The sequence below is a fragment of the Boleophthalmus pectinirostris genome, unplaced genomic scaffold, assembly GCF_026225935.1.
Source record: "Boleophthalmus pectinirostris isolate CB_2022bp ecotype Guang Dong unplaced genomic scaffold, ASM2622593v1 HiC_scaffold_18, whole genome shotgun sequence".
Lineage (NCBI taxonomy): Eukaryota > Metazoa > Chordata > Actinopteri > Gobiiformes > Gobiidae > Boleophthalmus > Boleophthalmus pectinirostris.
In genome coordinates this window covers 16,337,894-16,360,787 of record NW_026571133.1, presented here as the reverse complement: position 1 = coordinate 16,360,787, position 22,894 = coordinate 16,337,894, and the positions used below count along the sequence as shown (strand labels likewise).

At 37.0% G+C, this 22,894-nt stretch overlaps 1 protein-coding gene across 5 annotated transcripts in view; it reads right to left on the bottom strand.

Annotated features, from left to right (window-relative positions):
* Positions 1-7,379: 7,379 nt before the first annotated feature.
* The window catches only part of sox5 (SRY-box transcription factor 5), a 169,430-nt gene continuing 153,915 nt past the window's right edge, over positions 7,380-22,894 (bottom strand). For all 5 annotated transcript variants that reach the window (XM_055154036.1, XM_020926348.2, XM_020926346.2 and 2 more), the window contains 5 exons: positions 19,443-19,615; positions 15,453-15,555; positions 14,238-14,411; positions 12,070-12,286; positions 7,380-10,695 (listed from right to left, as the gene is read on the bottom strand). In XM_055154036.1, coding sequence (XP_055010011.1) covers positions 10,401-10,695; positions 12,070-12,286; positions 14,238-14,411; positions 15,453-15,555; positions 19,443-19,615 — 962 coding nt within the window. In that variant the 3' untranslated portion in view covers positions 7,380-10,400. The remainder of the gene's footprint in view (positions 10,696-12,069; positions 12,287-14,237; positions 14,412-15,452; positions 15,556-19,442; positions 19,616-22,894) is intronic.

Here is a 22,894-nt window from a genome sequence, read left to right as displayed (position 1 = left end):
GACATGCCTTGGGATTTTTGGCTCCTTGGCCGGACAACAGTTTCCAAGCCTGAAGGGGTCATTGGTGGGCTGTCTGAGAAACTGGCAGCCATTGGGGCTCTAGAGGGGATGTTGTTTTTTGGTGGGAGAATGGGGGTTTTGCTAGTGGCTGGTTGGCACAGACTGGACAGCGATGCTTTTGCCAGAGACCAACCAAGCTTTTAGTCATTCATCTCCACATAGAGCTGAAGGATTTTAGCACTCCGAAGCCCCCAGATAGTGAAGTGAAAAAGCCATAGGGTACTGTATTTATTTAGCAGTGTTTCCCAACTCTCAATGCCCCAAACAATTAGATATTTAAACATGGGGTGTGTAGAGTCCTGGAGGAGGGACAGGCGTACCTCTCTGGACAGTTAACTGGAAGGCGTTTAGTTTGTTTACTTTTGTAAACCCCACTGCACCCCTCCGAGTCCTTTTTGATTAAACATGTGAGACCCAAATTAAATGGGTTTGGACATGTGTACAAGGCAGCTCAAAATATTCATTCTTTTATGTGTTGCACAGAGTGGGGGGTGTTGTGAGCTCCCCTGCACCATAGCAAAGTGTACACAGGGTCAGTTCTCGTGCTGACCTTATAATATATGTATGTATATCCTCATTATTTAGTTGTATGTTTTTGAGATTCTTCCTTATATCCAATGGAAGGTTATGAATTGCTAAATTGCCCCTATGAATGAAAATGAGCTGTGAGAGTATGTTTTTGTCAAGGAAAAGGTTTCAACAATTGTAAAGTTTCTAACCTTTGCTGGTTGTTAGCTTGGGATTCCTAAAACAACATATTTCATTGTACAAAATGTATATAACCAGTCTGCTCCTGCCTGGCCACATTCTGTCCCTGTCTGTTTCCTATCTGTCCTTTTCTGCCTTCGTCTGGTCCCGTCTGTCCCAGTTTGACAACAAATTTCACTGTACAAAATACAACCACATTTTAACTTTAAAATGGTGACATCATGTGATTATCTTACAGGTTGAATAAAATACACTATAGTCTGTAGTGACATCATGAAGTGTGGAGTTTTAATTGACCACCAAGTCCATTAAAATAGCGCTACTGCCCTGTGGGACATGAGTTGGCATGAACCAAATGGTCTGTGCCACCTGCTGAGACTGACTGTGATTTCTTTCAACCAGTAAACACAAGCAGGGTCAGACACATGCATTCAGCAAAACTATAAAACTAAAGACATTTTTCCCAAAGAAATGTAAAGAACCAGGCCTTTACCAGCAAACACTAACTTCTAATAATCCTTCTGCTGTACTCTGTCTTCTTGCCAGATGTGACAAGTTTCAGATGTTCAAACAGTGACAGTTGTGTTCTGTGTCTCAAACATTATGGCCACTGAAAGGCTTTTTAATTGGCCACTCTTCATCGGCTGTTTGATGTGGAGCTCTACAGGTGTAGGGTGACATCATTACTATATATAGCTAACTGCAATAACAACTGCTGCTATGATTTTCACTTTTCTTGGTGTCGTACTGTATAACAGAGCTACAAGTGTTTATAAAATTTAAATCGAGATTTTACTTGCCTTTGAAATATTGGTCCACATGTTTTCACAAGATCTGAAACAAATAGTCATCTATAAATGTTAGATTTGTTTTCTGAAAAATTATTCATTATTTAATAATGTGTGAATCACTTTGAGCAGGTGCAAGAGGTTTTAAATGTCTCTCTTGAATCATGTTGTGGTCGATCATTTGGGTTGTGTTGGTGTTTCATTGGAATAACTTTTAAAACATGTTAATCAGCAACACTGGAGAACCTGTGTTACATATGAATGTTTTTAGTAAATACATGTGTGAATATATGAGTGTTTTATGACAATCCTCTTTAGTGCACAGCTCCTTCTCTCTGGACGCCTCTCCTCTTATCCCCTCTCATTGCCTCTGTTGCCCGCAGGTCTTATACCTGCTCTGTTGTGTTTCTAATCCTCTGTATAAAGTATGTGAACCTGCTGTCTCTACACTGCCCTCCTCACTCCCCTCTCCCTCCGCTGTGCTCTTCGCTCTTCTCATCCGTTTATCACTGGCCCTTGTTCTGTTAATCCCGAGGGTTTTGTTTATTTGTGTTGGAGATGCTTTTACAGCTTGTGACTGACCCCACCTATTTTCTCACCAGTCATTTGAACAGCAGGGCTGCTTTGCAGCTACTCCACCAATTAACATACCATTAGCATAATATTTGCATGTGTGCATTAGGGTGTTGATGGGGAGAGAAAATAACAGTTTTACAGGCTTTTTTTCTGGTCTCAAAAAATATATTTCCTGTAATGACGTTAAAGCGCCCACAGGCTCCTTTACCTCACTCAAACAACATGGTGTTTTCAAGTTTGCTGTGAAAGTTACGATGGTCCTCCTACACAAGAACATCTGACGATCATCCCATCAGATCCGCTCCTCGCTGATATATTACAAGGTTTGTTAACTGCACCAACACTCTGTGTCTTTGGAGCACTTCTGATGCTCAGCTTACTTCACTTAAACCCTGTTGTGTTTGTGGGCATATGATTTCTCCTCTAAACATTTAGGGGTAAACGTAATGTGAACATCAAACATTTAAATTGTGAGGTGACCATAGAAGAAGTGTTACCTGTAACAGGGTGTCACAGAAAATAGGTACATTTAGACACATTTCTGTGTTTGGTGTTTGATGAGTGTTGAATGTGCAGAGGGGGATATGTAGGGCTCTAGTTCTATCCTGTGATGGGACAAGCCTTGTCTGTCCCTGTCTGCACCCTGCCTGTCTCTTTCCGCACACAGACAGGTGTCAGTTTAGGATATCCCTCACACTGACGCCGCTGTCAGACCATGGGGTTCCAAAGATTCTCCAACAGAAATCTGATGGGACATAAAATAGTGATGGAACTGATGAATAACTCATTGCTGTTCCAGGGATCCAGCCCCAAAGAAAAAGGTGAAAGATATTATTTTATCTTATTTGAATTGGTTAGAGCTCAATAGGAGAAAAAAAAGATTTCTAAGGATTTCTTAGCCATTATTGGGGGTTTGAATAGTTTTCATGTTTTTTGCTGCAAATCCATGGTTACATGAATGGACTCTCTGCTGCTTACTCCATGAATTGTGCCAAATCACTTCATCAAATGTTTCTCCAAAACTATTTTCTAAGGTTTGGTCAATTGTATCTCACTATCTCACTGTAGTCGAATCTGTCACTGTTTATCAAATTGTGTGTATTTTTTCTGAAATAAATGAAAAAGCGTGTAAACTTCAAATGTTGTGCATACCATGTAGTGCTCAGTGAAGTGTCATATATTAATCCCATGTTAAACTATTGACACATAAATCCTGAAAAATAAAGTATGTGTGGCCCATTGCCAACATCACACACATAATAACTTTAAAGGCTACTGCTCCCTCATATCTCATATACATACTGTGTTCAGATGAGCATGGCTCCTTATGCACTGGTCTAATTTTACAGTAACAGCGAGTCCTTTTGTTGCCTCTTTTACACTTAACTTACTGAATATCTGCAGTAATAGGCGGACATTCAGAGAAGGTGCAGAGAAAAGAACTGTGCCAAAATCTTTAATTTATAGTTTATTTTGTTGTTCTTAATAGATTGGGAGTCTCATTACGGGATTAGCAATACTGCAAGAAAAAGGCCAAGTCCAGTAATGTTTACAAGAATGCTTCATCAATGTACAAAAGAGATGTTTAATTAAAACAGACAGAAATATTTTACTGGAATTTCATATACTGCCCAAATACTTTGTGTGAATCCAGATGCAGACTGTATACAGAAGTGGACGAAGGGAGTGTCACTTCACCCACATCGTTCAGCTTCAGTCAAATGAAGATCACAAGGGGCAAATTTTGAGCTGAGTTCCACATTAGGAATAGGATTTTATCTACAGACAAAATAGTGAAATTAAAACACCAGGATCATGTAGAGTGGGCAATCATTTTAAGACCAAATGACAAGGCTCACCGCAGCAGCTGCAGAGAAAGGGGCAACAGTTTATTTTTGTTTTGTTTATATATACAGTCTGAGTCATGAGTTAAACACATGCAGAATCAAAGTAACTCAAAATTTGAAGTTCATAAACATAATTGTTTTTTTTATTGCCTCACAAAAAAGTAATTACAAGAGCAAAGTAGCATTGTTGGTCAGATATTTGCATTATATTGCATGAATAATATTAACTTCAGCACTATAAGCCGAGTGCATTTGCTGATATGAGAGCCTCTATTGAGTAGAGCATGTTGGTAGCAGTGTGTAATGTACAGCAGGCCTGTGGGTCCTATGTGCTCCGCTCTCATCTCCAGATGCTCTTGTCTCTCTGTAATCCCTCCTCCTCGTGAATACATTAACACAGTCGCAGTCTTAAACTGCGCTTAGCGAGCAGCTCAGCGTCACACCACATCCTATTACCCACTTTAAATCATTCATGTGACAACCTCTTCACTCAATTTCAAAAACACACCCAATCCAGAGCAGAGCCGTGCACCCGGAGCACACGGGCTGGGCCACCCAACGCTAACAACCAGCTAATGTGAGTGAGGAGAGGGAAGAGTCATTTATACTGTCAAATTCTAAAGAAATCTAAAAGAAATGTAGTTTTCCGAGCATAGAATGGATGTTGTCACACTCCCAGACAGGATTCCCAGTTTTATTTATTCTCATTTAAAATATCCTAAAGAAAAAATACAACAATGTGGAACCTGTCAATTCCTGAGTGGCTAGACCCTTATCCTAACTAAACAAACAAACAAAAAAAATATATATATAATGTAATAATAATAATGTAATTTTGCTTGCCTATCTCCATTAAATCGTGAATAATGTAACCTGTTAATAATATCACATTGTAATCTTTAAACACAATTTCCAAAACTTTTTTGTTTTTGACATTTTATTTCCATTTTTTTTATTTTTTTTATTTTTTTTTTTATTTTGTATAAATAAAATTGTAGTACTTATGGTTTATGTTTATGCGTTGAGGAATGATATATGCACAAAATTATATATGAAAACCGGCATATAAAAAGTTACAAATGAGATTATAGATATATTCAAATGTAAATGCTTCCCTGTACCATATTGTATTGTCTCTTCTATTATAATGGAAATAGTGGATGCCTGATTTAATCCAAGCCAAACTCCTACAGTGCACCTTAGGGCCTGCTTGTGTGTTAATGTTAGCGTAGCCACATTAGCTTCCTGCAGCATTTCTCTCTCTATCTACTGCTGACAATACACACATCCCCTCTGTGTGCCTCAACTATTCACAATCTTTTCTCAGCTCCTCTCCTTGGGGCACCACTGAAAAATTAACTACGCCCAGGGAACAACCAAGTCCTCCACTTACTGTAGCATTATTGCATCAAATGGGCTTTTTCACTGACGCTATGCTAATTAGTGGAACACGTGGAACAATTTTATCTAAAGTGCGCTTGTGTGTTTTAAATGCAGAAGAGAAGCTGTGGACTCATTGAAGAACATATGGCCACAGATGGGGACAGTGTTGTAATGAGGGAGCTGAGTGGGGTTTGCTGTTGCTTAACCCTTTAAAATGGAGGCGTGAACATTGTCATTGCCAATGCAGCATCAATTAAAGATTCCTTCAGTTATGGCATCTTCGGTTTTGTGGAAGCATAGTATAGCTGTTTTCTAGTGAATGGAAAGAATTGGTTAGGAGGTCTGTCTTTGTCTACTTAGCTGGACAATATCGGCATAAAACTAGATCTGTGCAATTAATCATATTAATAATTGTAATTTCCATTATTGCATTGTTGAATTACAAAAATGTGTACATTGAAAACCTTTAGGCAAAACATTACCAATAAAATACTAGGTCTATACTGTCTCTTTAGGTTAATTTTCACAGTATAGGAGTATTGGTTTGAAATAATCATGATTAAATTTTTGCTTTAATTAAGCAAAACCAACTTCAAGATCCCTACTTTGTCTTTTTTGTCTCTTTTTCATAACCTTTAATTAACTTATAATCTAAATCAACTTGAGGGAAATTAATTAAGTTCTAACATGTAACAAAACAGTTCACAAATAATTCCTTAAGCTATATATTTTTTATTACTTGTAATTCAAATACATTTAATTAAGCATTTGTATGTCATAATTTTGTGCTGTGGTATTTGCTATTTCAATACTTTCTACTTTACTAATGAAGTCAAGTGTAAAACTATACTTCACTTACACTGTATAGCTGTGGATGTGACCAGAGTTATCTTATCTGTATTGCTAGATGACTGTTGTCCTCTGCATATTTTTTTTTTCTTTTTTCTTTTTAACTTAAATGCTCACACTTATCTTTCAATACTCTGTCCCTACACTCGTGCTTAATTAGGTTATCAGGCTGCTAACAGGCCCCGCTCCAGCACCTGCCCCCAGCGGCCCCTGTGTGACTGGAGGGCAGAAAGGTGGACTTAGCATAATTAACACGCTGTTATGGAGATGATTGAATAGTCCAATAGCTTAGGGCCAGAGACTCCGCCACATGCACTTCTCTGTTGTAAATACCATTATAGAACTGTTTTAATGACACAATTAGCAATTAATGGCTTATGAGATAGAAATAAACAATTAAAGACACTAGTTCAGTTTTTTTTTTTTTTTTTTTTGCTTTTAAATGTGTGCAGAGGCAGAGTGGTAAATCTTAAATCGTAAATCTTCTCCACTTAACAACACAGTGCATCACCAATAGGCAATAATGCAATGGTGTTTATCAGTGTTTACCTGTTCAGAAATAATGATTTAAGAAGATGAGCAATGGGGTTTTTTGAATAAATTAACAGCTATACCAAAGTTTTCTAATGTTTACCATAAGGTTTAATGGGGGTCCTCCATTATCTAAAAAAAAAAGTCATATAATTTACCAAATAAAGATAAAGATTTTAGTCTGATATTGTGTATACTCTGGCAAGTACTTTCTATTATACCTTATTTCTGACAGCTGTTTCATTTGTGTCTTCATGTTTTTTATTTTTTAATCAAACTACACTTATAACATTTTTGTTTATGTTTTAGTATTACTAATATTGTGTATACTGCGGCAAGTACTTTCTATTATACCTTATTTCTGACAGCTGTTTCATTTGTGTCTTCATGTTTTTTATTTTTTCATCAAACTGCATTTCAAATTATTGCACATATACCATTTTCATTTATGTTGCAGTATTACTGATATTGTGTATACTATTATATTATATTGTATCTTATGCATGACAATATTCAAATGTACTTCTATAAACTTGTGGTATTTCATCATTCATTGTGGAAGCTCTAACCAGTGTTGCAGTTTAAATGGTGTAAAACTGTGCGTGAGGAGGAAAGAAGTGACCAGCACAAGTTAGAACCGAACACATTTCTGTCTTTATTAGCCTCGTCTGGCAGTAATACTGAAAAGTGAACTTAGAACAGATGGTGGTGGCAGCCCACGGACTGTTTTTTCCTCTTTTTATTTTATTTCTTTGATATTTTTCTTCATTTTTTTGTGAGAGTACGACGACTCCTGCTTTTCTGTGGCATGGATAACATCAATAAAAGAGACAGAGGGAGAGAAAAAGAAATATACAACTTATATTACATTGTGTTATGAACAAAATATAAATCTATACCTCTATGTTATATTTACATAATTATCTTTCTTGACTTTTTTCAAGTTGAGATGGTAAGATACTTTTCATTGTAATAATTCTCACTTTGTTTGGAGCTCCACTCATGACTTGATTGTCTTAAATAATATCTCCATCGTCATTGTCTTGTAAAGGGGGTAGATAGATAGATAGACCTTGCCAGCAGGGATGATTGACGTCTTGAAGCCCCTCCCACCCACGCTCCTGCTCCCCTCTGATTGGTTGCTCCCTCTTTCCAGCATCGGGCTAAACCATGGCGGGAGGACAGGGGGGACTTAACTATAGTTTACAGCAAGTTAAGACTAATAAAAAGGCTCAATAGAAAATGTGGCACCAAGTAGCAGATATCTATAGCGAGAATGGGTGAATGGGACAGCACACCTGAAGAGTAGTCATGGCTCTTTTAAGTGTCGTGTGGAGCTCAAACAAAGCAAAGGGCTCCTGATAAGAAGATACTATAGAAAATCTGTTCACCTCACTTACAACAACAGTGGGACAGGGGCTGGACCTGTAAACACTGATTTAAGATGATGAGTTAAAGTAAGACAAGAATACTAGTTTAACCCAGAGACAGGAAAGGGGAGAGGACAAGTCCCAAAATTAACATTCATCATTACAGTTGATGGTAGAAGTAGTAACGATAAAAGGTATAAGTTTTAGTGTTTGCAATCTACTATGGTAACAAGTATTTAAGAAGTGCTGATTAAGACAAAACAATACCCAAAATATGGGTAACGAACAAATAAACATAAAAATACAAATTTACAACTGGTGGCACCATGTTTTTCAATACTAAAAATATTTCTTTGAAGGTGAGTAGTTTAATGTGAGCTGTATTACTGTGTTGTAAAAGAAGCTCTCGTGTAGTTTTTTTTTGGCCTTGTTATTGATTTGAAAGTCCTCGTGAAATTTAGCAAATAGTTCAGAATAAGGACACGCTTGAACAAGGTTTATCAGTGCGTTTTTGATAGCATTCAAAAGCTGTACTGTGTCCACTCCTCTTTGCTGTCACTGGATAACTTAAAAAAAGAACAGCATATGATTTGATTAAGTATTTCTAAGTGTATGTAGTTGATTGTGCATGTACAATGATAAAATATGTGGGTCCAGACTTGTTCCACTGTGTCCCGTGTGTGAGGCGCTCAGAGAAGTAAACAGAGATGGAACTCTTTGTTCACAGAAAACAGTTCCCAAAAGAAAACTGATCTCCATAGAAACGTAAAGGAAACTTCACATTATACATGATAAACATTACAAATAAAATTATAATAATTAACAAAATACTCATGTTCTTCTTCTCTCTGACTGCACAGAGTGAGTGCTTTCGAAATGGTTTTGGACGTTGGGGTAAATATCTGAGCTTGGAGGAGGGCTGCGTCGAGTTTTGTCAGTCCAGCTCACTGTCCTATAACTCCGCCCACCCGCCGTCCCCAGGGTTAATAAAATAATAATAATACAAAAATACAGAGGGGGACATAAAGAAATGCAAAACAAAGCAAGATAAAATGACAACTTTAGTTTGTCTAAATACCTACCAGCTAAATAGATAATGCTTCATTGACTGTCTTAGCTTCAGATGGTCATACAAACCCAAATGAAGAGGAGAAAAATAAATTAAGCTGTACATAACTTACTAAACTTAGGATACGCTGACCGTCCTTATAATAATTGTTAATAATATTATTAGACTAGAGGCAGTTTGAAGAAAAAAATAATAGTAATACAGTATTCAAATACAAAACACTGACTGGCTGGCTGCTCCAAACCTTTGCCCCGCCCACTTGGGACAGCCACGCCAACTTGGAGACAGCAGGATGACAGTAAATACGGGAAAATCAACACTTTTGGACGGACAGTAGTTTTTGAGTTTGTGGTTTGGGGAGGAAAAGTGAAAACTGCTGGATTGTCTCGTAAAACACGGCGCTTGTTTTGCTCCGTGATGCCAGAGAGACCCCACACTCATTATAAAACTCTCATTAAGGCGGGACAGTCCTCCATATAGTCCTGTTTGGACCGTCCCCCTAAATTTTCTCCAAACACAAGGGTGAACAAAGGGGCATCTGCTGACAGCACACTGACTGAGAGGTCAAAGAAAAGCTATCTTTGTTAAAAAATAACAAAACAGATGTAGTTCAGGTGCTTTACAACAAAAGGGAAAAAAGATCAGTCTCTTTTTCCTATTATTATTCAAACTCGTAGCACAAAACAACAAATCACATTCACAAGCCACTTATTGGCACCGTGTACCTGAGTGAGAATATTATAGAACCAAAGAACGCAAAAAGCTGTATTTTTAAAAGTGTCTCTTGATAGTAATAAACAGGTCCGCCTTCGTAAAGTGTCGTCTTTTAGCCCCGGATAAGTCCTTAGTCTCTCCTTTTATTTTTATTTATACAAACGGCTCTAAAAGGATGCATTCTGAGTCTCACTTTGTGGCAGTTCGCTCATAGTAGCAGTAGTATCTCAATGCAAGCTCTAGGAGGCGCACTTCTCTGTAACAGTCAGTGTGAGTGACAAGTCTCGTGTGCTTCGATTCGATTGGTCAGACAGATGCTGGTATCAGGACTTCATGAGGGACAGGATGCTCTTTAAACAAGAGTCTGTGTTAGTTTAAGAAACAGGGGGAAAGGGGGCGGGATTTGTGACACGCAAGACTGGTGATTGGCAAAAAGAGTCTTCTTCCTGATTGGTGGGATTGTGTTTGACCAGCTGTGATTGGCATGTATTTGGGATGGGCCGTCCTATTGAGTGATATGGTTCTCGTTGTCACTCGCGTAGTCGGCCTCCTCATCCTCGTAGTCGAAGTCGTCGTAGGCGTCACCATTACTGTCGTCCAATCGCAGCTCCTCTTTGATGCGAGGCTCCTCCCCCTTCAGCCCGGACAGCCCGGTCGTCTGGTGGTGGTTGGCGTTTGGCTCGGGGCTGCTGGACATGCTCGAGTGCTCTGAGGGCATCTGAGGGGACGGCATCCCAGCCATGGACAGGGCACCTGGGTACACCACCCCTGCGGAGGAGAGGGGCAACTGGCCCTGCTGCCTGTAACACACAATACACAAGTTATGTAGGGATCACCTCTAAAAACATATAAGTGGTTTAAAACTTATTAGTAACTGATACAATAGTGACAGTCTTATATTTGCATTACAAAAATGGGTGAAATAATAATAATAATAATAATAAAAATAAAAACTCAAAATACAACAATTCATAATATCATAATAAATATTGTACAGAAGTATTGTATAAGAATGCGTTTCCATAAGTGGTTTCAATAGTAACTAATATAAAAGTGATAGTAAAACATATGGGTCAAAAACTCCAAAAACAAAATGAAGTTGTTATGTCTGAACAACCATTTATAAAAAGATCATGTATAGAAAGTTTTATATGATTAAACAACTGCTTAACCACAATAAAATAAATGAATTAACAAGAAATGGCACGCTTTCCATACAAAGTAACAATCTGCACTATCGGAAACAGTCTTCAAATTCTAAAGGCATAAAAAATCATTTTCTTTTTAAAATGAAGATGAAAGTGAGTACATGAGACCTCTCACCAAAGATGTCAAGGGTTGAATTTGGGTTTTCAAAAAATGTCCTTTAAAAAGACAAAAATGAGAATCTGGTATTTTTTAGGACTGCGGCCTTGGCAGTAGTGGCCTCCTCAGAGAAGTGTGTGAAGTGTGTGATATTGGCAGGAATTACAATCTGCTGCTACACTTGTCAATTCAGTACAACCTGCACAATTTAGAGTGGGAGTTTTGGAATCCAATCTCAAATCCCCCCAAAATAAACAAAAATAAATGGCATCTAACGTAATCTTCAGCTACAGTTCATATCTATACTGACTGACCTACATGATAATTCACACTTGATAACACTTTTTATTACACTACACTATTTACAGCGTTAATAAAAGAGAAACACAGACTTAATTCATAGTGTACAAATAATTTATTAAGACTGTTTCAAGAAGTTATTGTTAGGATTACTAATATAAAGACCATGTATTTATAACAAAATTAGTCTAGACCCAGTACGAATATATCGTATAAGCAGGTCTAAAGGTCAAAATAAGTCTGCTGTGTACTGTCGATATCTAATTATTAAGTCTTGTATTGTCTGATAATCAGGATAAGTGTGGTTAGCATGCTCATTGTTGTCAGTTTTACCATGACTACAAAACTCTCCTCTGGCCTTTGAAAGTTCTGAAAAGCATCTATAAACTCACTGCGGTGAATCATTAGGATGCTTTGAATGCATAAGGTAAGTGAGCAATAGCGGGACCACTATAAACTGTTTAAAATTCATGTTTACTTCACGTTTGTAAGTAGTTTGTATTTTAGTTTCTGTACAATTAAAATGTTATTGTAGAGTGTTATTATAAAGTGTTACAAACTGCTCTTACCCCACACTGAAGTACTGCCTCATTTCCTGTCTCCGGGACCTCATGATGGCCTTGTATTCGCCGATGCGTAGTTTTTTTCCGTCCACGAGGCAGGTGCGTTTGGGGCGGGGCTTGTACTTGTAGTCAGGGTACTTCTCCAGGTGCTGTTTACTGAGGCGCGCCTGCTCCTCGTAGTACGGCTGCTTCTCCAGGTTTGTCATGGCTTTCCAGCGAGAGCCTGTAGCAAAAAGAAAAAAAAAAGAAGAAAAAAAAAAAGATAATGTGTTAAGAAAGATTTGACTTATCACTTTGTTTCACTGGAATTCATTTCAGTTTAATTGCATAGTTAAATGTGTGCAACCCGACCACTTAATAGCAACAATACAATTAAGATATATTTGAAAATAAAAACACTTGATTTACATAATTACATCCCTGTTTCGTTTTTATTGTGGTCTAACCAAATCTGCATTTCAAATCCAAAGTGGACATTGGTATTCCTATGTTTTCATTCAAATTTTTATACTAAAAAAAACAAGCAAAAAAGGTGCTCTCAATAAGAAAGTTAACATATTGAGCAAAAAAAAAAACAACAACAAACAAACAAAAAACATGAATTTCTAATTTCTTGCTGCACTATTTAGAACAATATGTATGTAACTATTGCAGTGATTCAAAGAAAATTAACACCATGGAATAAATACATATATATTTTTTATGTATTAATTGAGTTTATCATTTTAGTAAAAAAAAAATGTAATAAAATTAAACTTGTTCAAATAGACTGCACTGAATGTAAATCACTAGTAAAACTGACAAGGTTGTGCACACAGTTTAGACTGGTGAAATGGTTATACATATGCGGCGCTCTCAGGTCCTCCCCACATGGCGAAAATATCTGCTCTGAATTTGCTCTCGTCTCGACTACTGTAGGTTTAATAGCTAAAAGCTGTCAGCACATTGCCTGTGTTCTGAGATCTGTTAGCCATCCACAGAAGACGAGCGTGTGCGAGAAAGAGAGAGAGGGAGAGAAGCGGAGAGAGAGGCGCTTATTAAAACCAGATTTCTGCGTGTTATAAAACGTTTAGGAGCTCTTTAAAATGTCATGAGCGATCGCAGCAGTCCGGGGGAAATGTCAAATGGCCGCGCGCTGCTTGTTTAATGCATAATGAATTATATCATCATTTGTCGGAGCTCTTCCTCGTCTCCCCAGTCGTTCATTAAACAAGCGCTCATACACCGCGAGCTGTGAGGAAGACTCCGGTGTGTGTCTAATGCACTGCTCCCGACTTAAGCTCTGTGTCAAACAGGGCTGGAGCCATGTCATTCAGATGAGAACATATGCTTTTATATATTAAAGAAACAGTCATCTGAGCGGACGGTCTACTGGTATACTGTAAATGCTGTGTGTATGGAGAAGTGCGCAAGACAGTTTTAAGTCGGCATCACATCTACTTTTTTCTCTGAACTGCTCAGAATTTTCAAACACACAACAAAAATCAACCCTTTAGTTCATATAGGTAAAATAATACTACTAATAATAATCTATACTAAAATTAGAATTATACTCTTATTACACAATACTTGAACAATAATCATTACTGCAAAGATCACATACAAAACTAGACAACTGGACCTTTCCTGAATAGTCCAAACAGTAATTTGTATAGGCCTAGTGTTTTAATTATTATAGTGGTAATGAAATTAACACTGAACTTTTCCACAGTATCGACATTTTGTTTAAAATTTCACTATTGTAACATTTTTGTGTATTGTTTCATGTACTATTTCATATACTTACTAAAAGTAAACAAAAAATGGTTTTGATAAATTTTGTAAAGATTTAGTCATTTTGTTTATGGATAGAATATTATCGTGAATAGAACAGACACAGAACAATGTATTTCCTTTTTTTGATGAGCTACAAAAGATCTGTTGAAACATTACTTTTATTTCTTGCAAGGATATATTTATACCTGTTTAACTCAGGGGCACTCTGGAGTTTCTTGTCATATTCATAATAATTTGGCACACTGATTTAATGATATAGTAACTTGTATCTTTAAGCTCCACTAACAGACACACATATTTACTATATATATGTGTGTGTGTATATATATATATATATATATATATATATATATATATATATATATACTAAAATCCCATTAGAGAGGTTTTTGCGTTACCGAGTATTTTGCTGATGTTGGAGTTGTGCATGTCGGGGAAGGCCTGCAGGATCTTTCTCCTCTCATCCTTGGCCCACACCATGAAGGCGTTCATTGGTCGTTTGATGTGTGGCTCAGTGTTGCCCCGCCCCCTGGCCTCCCGGAATATCCTGGACTCAGAGACACTGGGGGAACCTGTACAAGAGATATGAGGTTCTTTGTGATTGATACTGAAGTTCGCCCATCAGTATTTTGTGATTAGCTGTCAAAGTATATATTTTTCTCTTGATAATCTACTACATAAGACCACATAGGATACATGTATAGTTGGTTTTCTATAACAGCTTAATGTACTTTACAAGTAGAATGATCTTATTTAAAATCACAAGTCCAGACAAGATCTAAACCAGGACTTAACAACACAGCAACTTCAACAGGACTTCAAAACAGCATAAACTTGAAACATCAAATTTGCTCTAAATACAATTTACAAACTATTGACACCTGTTGCAGCGTAGAAGTATAGTGGTAGCAGTAGCAGTAGTAGTTAGAAGTAGTAGTAGCAATAGTAGTACTAGGCTAGTTGCAGTGGTCATGGTAATAGTAAGTGTATTGGGATAAGGGAACCTTATCTGTCTCATAATTAATTCCAATTAGTAGTAGCTGAAGTAGTACTAGTTGCAGGATTAGTAGTACTAGTAGTACACAACAAAAAACAACATCTAGCCAAGTTAAGATGACTTGAATTAAGAAAGTTTTATCATGATTTGAGTACATTTCACTTGACAAGTGCAATTATCTGCCAGTGGAATAAAACAGTTTTGTACTTAAAATATGAAAATACATCTTACACAAAGAAAATCAACAACTTTTTGAACTTAAAATAAGAAACAAAACTGAATGTTGCTTGAATTAAGAAAAACACACTTATTCCATTGGTAGATAATTTTACTTGTCAAGTTGAATCTGCTCAAATAAAGTAAAAATTTAAGTCATTTTTAACTTACCTAGATATTGTTTTTTTTTCCAGTGAGGTAGGCTAGTTCTAGTAATCGTTGTCATAATAGTTGTATAAGGATGAGTGAACATTAAGTTTCTCATAATGAATTACAAATAGTAGTACTAAAAATAGTAGTAGCGGTCGTCGTAATAGTAGATTTTATTTGCTAACAGAAGTAGTCGTAAAAGTAGCACCGTCCTACTAATAGGGGATAATAGCAGTATTCTGTATCTTACCATCAGAGTCTCCGCTCATAGTAAAATCCAACATGGCGTGATTGAACTTGTCCTCGGCCTGCTGTTTGAGCTGCTGACTCAGACTCTCCAGCGCTGCCTTGTCCTGAAACACACAGTTCACGGTGAGAACCAGGGAAAACCAGGGAGAATGAAGCCTTTTAGACACATCTGGCTACTCGCTAATCACTATATACTACTTCCACAAAAATATTTTGAAGTAAAAAGTAAAATTTGAAAGCAACTATAAAAATATCAGCAATAAGCAAACGGTCCAAAGTTTAGAACTGGGCCATTCATGATAATTACTACATCAATAAATAAAAGCAGAAACAATATTTGGAGACTTTTATAATATTTATTGTGTGCACCTTTTCTTTGTACATATGGAAAGCCTGTGGTGTGTATATAAATAAATGAAATATATGCATCAATATAACGTAAATGAGATTTAAAAACATGTTTAAAAGTATATCTTGGAAAAAAAAAGTATAGAATAAAAAGCAAAGAATACATTTCATTTTTTTTCATTCTCCTCTGTGTGGTCTGCAACAGTTAACAATCCATCAACAAACTCTCACACAAATGATCCTGTCGTAAAATAAAGTCGTATCATGTGTGGTCCACAACAATCACGTTAAGCATTTTCTGTGTATAAACGCAGAGAAAACGTGCTGATTTGTATGTTGTGTTTTGGTTCATTTGGATGTCAATTTATGTAAACGTTACCAGCAGCAGCAGCAGCAGCAGAGGCAGAGGCAGTGTCGGTATTTGCTGTGGAGTACGGGCGAGCTCACATCTGCCTCATGTTTAAAGTCTGTTGATTACATAGGGCCTATTTGAGTGCTTACTGTCTGTGCGAGTGTATGTATTTGTGCATGAGTGTGTATGTGTGGGACAGTGCCAGCCACCTGCGTCAGTGGAGGGGCCCTTGGGGGTGATGCATTAGAGGGAGCGGAGCACGTCGGACGAGAGCCGGGCCACGCCGCACGGCCCCCTGGGTATTTATTACAACCAATAAAAGGCTGATTTAGTGCGCATTTACATGTTTAATGCTGTTCGGCTCTGCTCCCCTCGCACACACATGCAGCCACTCCAGCGCAGAGCCAGCGTTTTACAGTTTAATTATACGATTAGGATCGCTCCCCAAAACACTGTTGTCTTCTAAAACAAGCTTCCAAAAAGTGTCCCTCTCCCATTTGCACGTGACCCCGGAGCGCCGCCGTCATAATGAATGCATTTTACTCTGTTTTAGCCCAACGAGGTTTAATTGTTACGCAGTGGTTTGCAGTAAATATGGATAAAAAGACAGGCGGAGAGGAGAGCAGGGAACTGGAGCTAGTGTGTTAACAAAAATGTATTCTCTTTTCAACTCACATACACTATAAGGCAGTTAGTTAAGCAGTACTAACCAAGATACTTATTAAAACTAACTGCCATTAATAATATAATTCATGATGATTAACTATAATAATTAATAGTTATTAGTTCTATCTATCTTACACTCTTTGCCCAAAACAGTCTGGAAATCTTTGCATACCACAGAATGAAAAACTAAAACACCAAAATTAGTCTTTTTGAGATTTTAGATTAATTTTGATTGAAACTTTTTTGCACTTTGAAATGGGAAATGATTAATATGATTGTGTGTCTGCAAATATCAAAATCACTGTAAACTTGGTGAGATTATTTTGTGTGAGAGGTAAACAGCAAAGAAGCCATGACTTTAAGCTCAGTGCAGAACATGGGTAAAGTGGAGTCAATGGATGTCAGGAAAGAACTGTTTATTCCACAGTGGGAATGTGAACGCTGCTCAGAGCAACACACAGAGATGAAGAAGTCACACCACTGCACCTGGCTCGCTAAACAAAACTACATAACTGTGTCCTGATTTGCTTAAATTTGTATGTCTCTGGTCAGAAATAGCAAATATGCAACCACGTTTTGTCAGTCCCTTTTTCTCTCACATTCCTTTTAGAGGAATATATTCTATTAAACATTAACCTTTAACCTTTTTATTACAAATAATATTTTTTATTCTGTTTTAAGAAATCAATTTCCGTTTTTTTTTTTTTTTTACTGTATTTGAAGAGTTCATTTGCAAAAACAGATAAGTGCCATTTGAAAAAGTCATCAGGAGAGTGTAGTTTTACTTTTATCGCAGTAAAGCCAAATGTATTTTACTGCTATCTAAATATTTTTCCATTCCATCCTGATAAAACCACTGCACATTTTTGTCATTGATAAGACCAGTAGAAGATGGTAACAATAAAAACAAAACAAAGCAACAAAAACTTAACTCTTCACTTGTTATTTTCATTTCATTTTGCCTCTGTAACATCAAAATCAACCTTTCTATAATGCAAACATAACCTTTTTCAGTAAAATATCTGCATTATGACTCTGAATGACTTTCTCTCATTGGCCGTTACTGACTAATAATGTTGTAATTATAATCTCTTAATGAGCAGTTATTAATTAAGACAGTCAGTAACAGCCAATGGAAGAAAATGACTTAACCCAGTGTGTCAGAATGCACACTTGATATTATAGTAAGCAACCCCAGTCTGTCAGAATTCATTAATAAATCAATACGATGATTTATCAAAGAAATATAAAAACATAAAAATAGTAAAACAAATCTTTGAATGGCCTCTTAGCGCTGCAGATGCTTGGAGCCCCCTGTTGCTCTTTAACTGCGCGTGTGTGTTTATACTGTAAATGTGTGTGTGAGCGCGATGGAGCCGATTCTAACCGTGTTCAACAAATAAGTACCATTTTTCCACAGTGCCGAGAAGCCCGCGCCGTCATTTCACATTACACTCTCCAGCCCACACAGACACACACACACGTGCAAACACACACACACACACAGTTACACATGTATTCAAGCCAATGATGGAGCACCTTACAGACAGCATTACCTCCAGGACGCCTCTAGTCTTCACCTTATCTGGCCCTGTTTAGCTTCAACACATTTAAGCTTCACACAATGTAGCGTCATTTTCCTCCTACATACAACGCGGCACATGGCACGGCGAATTACAGCGCCACGGTAACCAAACCACACACATTCCTTCACATGGTTTACTGACATGTACTAGATGGTTTTAATAACGAAAAACAGTAAAGAGGGCTATTAATTACTAACAGTGATTTGTAATATTTTTGTAGGGCTATAAATTCAAGTGTGAATGTGTGAACCCTCTAATTAAAGTTACATGAAATTGCATGGATTTTAAGAGGACAATTTGGTGATGCCACAATATTGTAATGATCAGTTTGAAGCACCAGTCAAAAGTTTGGACACACCACCCATTCAGTGTTTTTTTCTTTTTTTTTTTTCTTCTTACCATTTTCTACATTTGATATTCATACAGAAGACATCAAATTCATGAAGCAAGATGTATAGTATTGTTTAATAAAGAAAGTTAAATAACCCTTCTAAATATTTTTCAAAGCAAAGAGTGAATAATTTGAGGATATAAATATATTAAAAATAATATATAGTAGAGTTATTTAACTTTTTTCTTTAATATATTTACTATAATTCCATATCTTACTTCATAGTAGAGTGAGTTGGCATGTCCAAACTTTTGACTGGTGTCTATATATGTTTTAATGTGGTTTATTTTGATTTAAAAGATTAATACGAATAGAAAACTACTAGTAGTAACAACTACTAGTAAGAATTGTGTAATTTCATAGTAAGAGGAACAAAACCTGGAGTTAAATTACTATTATTATTATTTTTTTTAATAACTTCTGACTACCTCAACTTAAAGCTAATGAGCTCTTCAATATATTTATAAACCAGTAAACACAGATTATAAAGTTCACAAAATGAAAATAGCTTTTATATACAAAAAGTGACTCAAACATTCAAGGCAGGTAACTGTTTTCCTCATCAGTATAAACCTTCATTACCTTGTGTGATCTCAGTATATAAATAAATTCTGGTCACATGTGTTTCGGTGTCATTTGGTGTCATACCTTATCAGACCGGCCGTTGTTGAGACTGAGGGTGCTGACTGCTGCCACTTTAGCGTCCAGCACCTGTTGCTCCCTCTTGAGCTGCTCCTTCATCTGCCGGGCCTCGGCAAAGGCCTTGGATACAGCCTCGTGATCATTCAGATAGGCCCCGGAGGTCAGGGAGGACAACAGGTCTGCTGGGACAACACACAAAGAACATTATCAACAAGATGATAGGAAAAAAATACTGGGCAGGACAGAAAAACAAGATGATGTATGCGTGACGAGGACTATTTAAAAATACTTTTCATCAGAGCCATGAGGTAAATACATTAGCATAGGGCTCGAGAAGGGCAGTTGTTTGTCTGTGAAAAACATAGAGTCAGTGTTGAGCTACGCGTTAGTCACAGAGAGCCTTTAGACACATGCAAACTGCCCACCGGCTCCCGCCAGCCCGCAGGTCGCACACACAACTTAGATTAGACTACACTTAACAAAGTACTGATAGAAAGTATTAAAAACAGCTTCATTTGTTGACATTCAAAGTTGTTTAATATATTAACTTAATTTTTTTAGGGTAGCGCCACATTTCTTATTTGTTTTGTCTCATTTTTATTTAGACATTTGTTTTTGTTTTTTTGTAACTTCAACTTTCTACGTGGCCAATGTATTGAATGTTGACATAGTGATATAATGCAGAGACCAGACAAAAAAACTACTTTGAAATGATTACATTAAAGCCTCTGACTTTACAAAATCAACCTAAAACAAAATTCCAAAATTGTTGCACAATATACAAATATTTCTATGATTCCTATAATTATTTTTGTGATTCATGTGATGCAATTTCAGTTCAGGCACACATGGTTTAGAACATTTAGTTCTAAACAAATTTAGTTTACAGATTAGTATTGATAAAATCTGAAATCTTTGCTTTTAAAATTCAACCTTCATATTTTTGTGCTAGCATTGCATTTCACTGTTGAGAATAGATGTCCACCGAAATCTTCTCTGAGATCATAATCCATCTAATTTTCCATGTGAACATCTGCTTTGCGTCTGCACTAAGATCTCATCTCACTGCCCCATTATTCCTTTTATTTCTGTCTATTTGTGTGCGTGTGTGTGGTGCAATGGTATCTCTCCATCAGCCCAGTTAGCTCGCAACAAAGAGGCGCGGCTGGTTTATGGGACCTTTATCGACGCTAATCCGCACCACTAATCCCATCTCAGGCCAGATTAGGGCTTCAGATTGGTAATGACAGAGCCGTGAACTCTTTCAGAAATCATAACTGCAAAAATGTAGTGGGGGGGCATTCAGAATTATGGCAGTCAATTTTAATCTGGTGTCAAAAATAAAAGAGGGAGGGATGTGAGTGTGTTGGGATGTCGTGTAGAGTAACTGACAGGCAGATAGACTAGTAATCCAGATTGTGGAGGGCAAGGAGGTCTGGTGTATTGCTCAGATTTACACAATTTGTATTAAAATCTAATATTATAGACATTATATTATATTTTTTAGAGAGGTTGCATTATCTCTCTGTGTCTGGGTTGGTTTCTTACAAATGCAACAACTTTCCCCATCAATCTAAACATACACAGTAGGTTAGTCCTACAGCTGAGTACTCTTGACCAAACATACTGGCTCAAAATATGTACAAATATAAGTCCACTAAGATGGAAACTATCTGAAGTTAATATTACAGAGGGAAGTCTATTTTACGTTTACCTAAAAGGGGACCAATTCTACTAAATCAACTTTTATGAGCTCTTCTTACATTTCAAGACATCAGTGCTCAGAACGAAAAAAAAAAAAAAAAACATTTTTCACCTACCCCCTATCTCCACCCACTTCCCCTTGCTGCTTGCTACAGTGAAATGCCACTATTAAGAGGCATGTTCTTTCTTTATTTTCAAACACAAAGTCAATTAACTTATTTCTATTACCAATAATAATCTACAGAGTTTCTCACTTAACAGTAGAAAAAGTATGTTATGCCTTCTTTAACTCTGATGGTCTGACTGTATTCCTTCATACATTCCACAAACTGCATGCTGTTGCATGATGCAGTTAACGGTTTTGTTGATAAAAGAAAATCACCCCAGGGTCACAGGGGGAACTATAGCCTTTCTGACAGCCCAGATGACAAATGCAAGTGTGATAGAAACATGAGGTACAGGCGATGACAAGATTTCAGATTGGACTGGGACAGGACGATGGATGGATGGATGAAGTGGGGGTAGACTGAGGTGCCTCTAGGGGGTGTCAGAGAGGAGCGAGGAGGTGTGGAACAGAGGGACAGGAGCAGATAGAGACAGACACTTATGCGTTTTGGAATTGTAATTTAATATGGGACCAAATCAAAGCCAATAATAAATACATACAAAAATACTATGCTCATGTTTTGGGACTATCCATCAAACCCCATTTGTTTGATGAAAAAAATAATACATGAATAAATAAGGACATTGTTATTAGTTAAAATAATTTAGATAAAATAATAAAATTACATACAAAGAATAAAAAAATAATGTTTAAAATAATAATATCATCATGTGTTTTGATATACAGGTTTTCAGTGAGCTCATGTATGGCAAGTCACTTTCACAATTTCTTACAAACTAGTAATGAGTACTATAGCAAACTTTTTGTGACCAAGTTAGTGTTTATGTCCTTAAACCTCTGACTAAACCGTGTAAAAATATGAATGATAGATTCTGCTGAAGTGCAGGCTGTTCTCGGAAAGAGCGGATGGTTTGTGGTAATGAAGGGAATAATCCTCTGCTCAATTTTCCAGAAATACACTCACACCTGACACGGCATTCCAACAACAATCTCAACTGACTGTTTTCACCTGAGTTTGCCCTAAAAGGAAATGGCTTTCATTTAAGACAGTGACCATAGGCTAAGTAGACAAAAGACCATTTGCATTATGATATATTAGTTTATTATCTATGCTGCTATCCTGCTAGTTTTTTATGAAGCATAAAAAAATAATGTCAGTAATACCAATAAAAAGAAGTTTCTTAACCATGGAAATCAATCCAATAGAGCTTTGTGTATAAACTATATTGGAGATAAAATGTACTTTCTTTTCAGCCTGGATGTCTGAGTCAGTTGCACCTATCAGCTATCTCTCCAATTTGAGTGTTTCTTTGACAGTCTTTGATAGTTTTCCAAAAAAATCCTAATACACTGTATCAAAAATAAACTTGTGACCCGTTTTATGGCAACAGATGGAACCCTATCCCACAACCGGGCAACGTACAATACAAAAACACAAATATTCGGTGGATCACACACAAACTTTACCCGCCTAATCCATTTTTCTGAACAAAAAACATCTGGGACTGCAAATCCACTAATCTGATATTAAATCCGGCGATTTGTTGGAAAAACAGTGAGATTAGCCAAGAAGACAGGGGGAAAAATGACTAAGAGCGTATTGCATGGGAGGTGAGTGAGTGTTAGC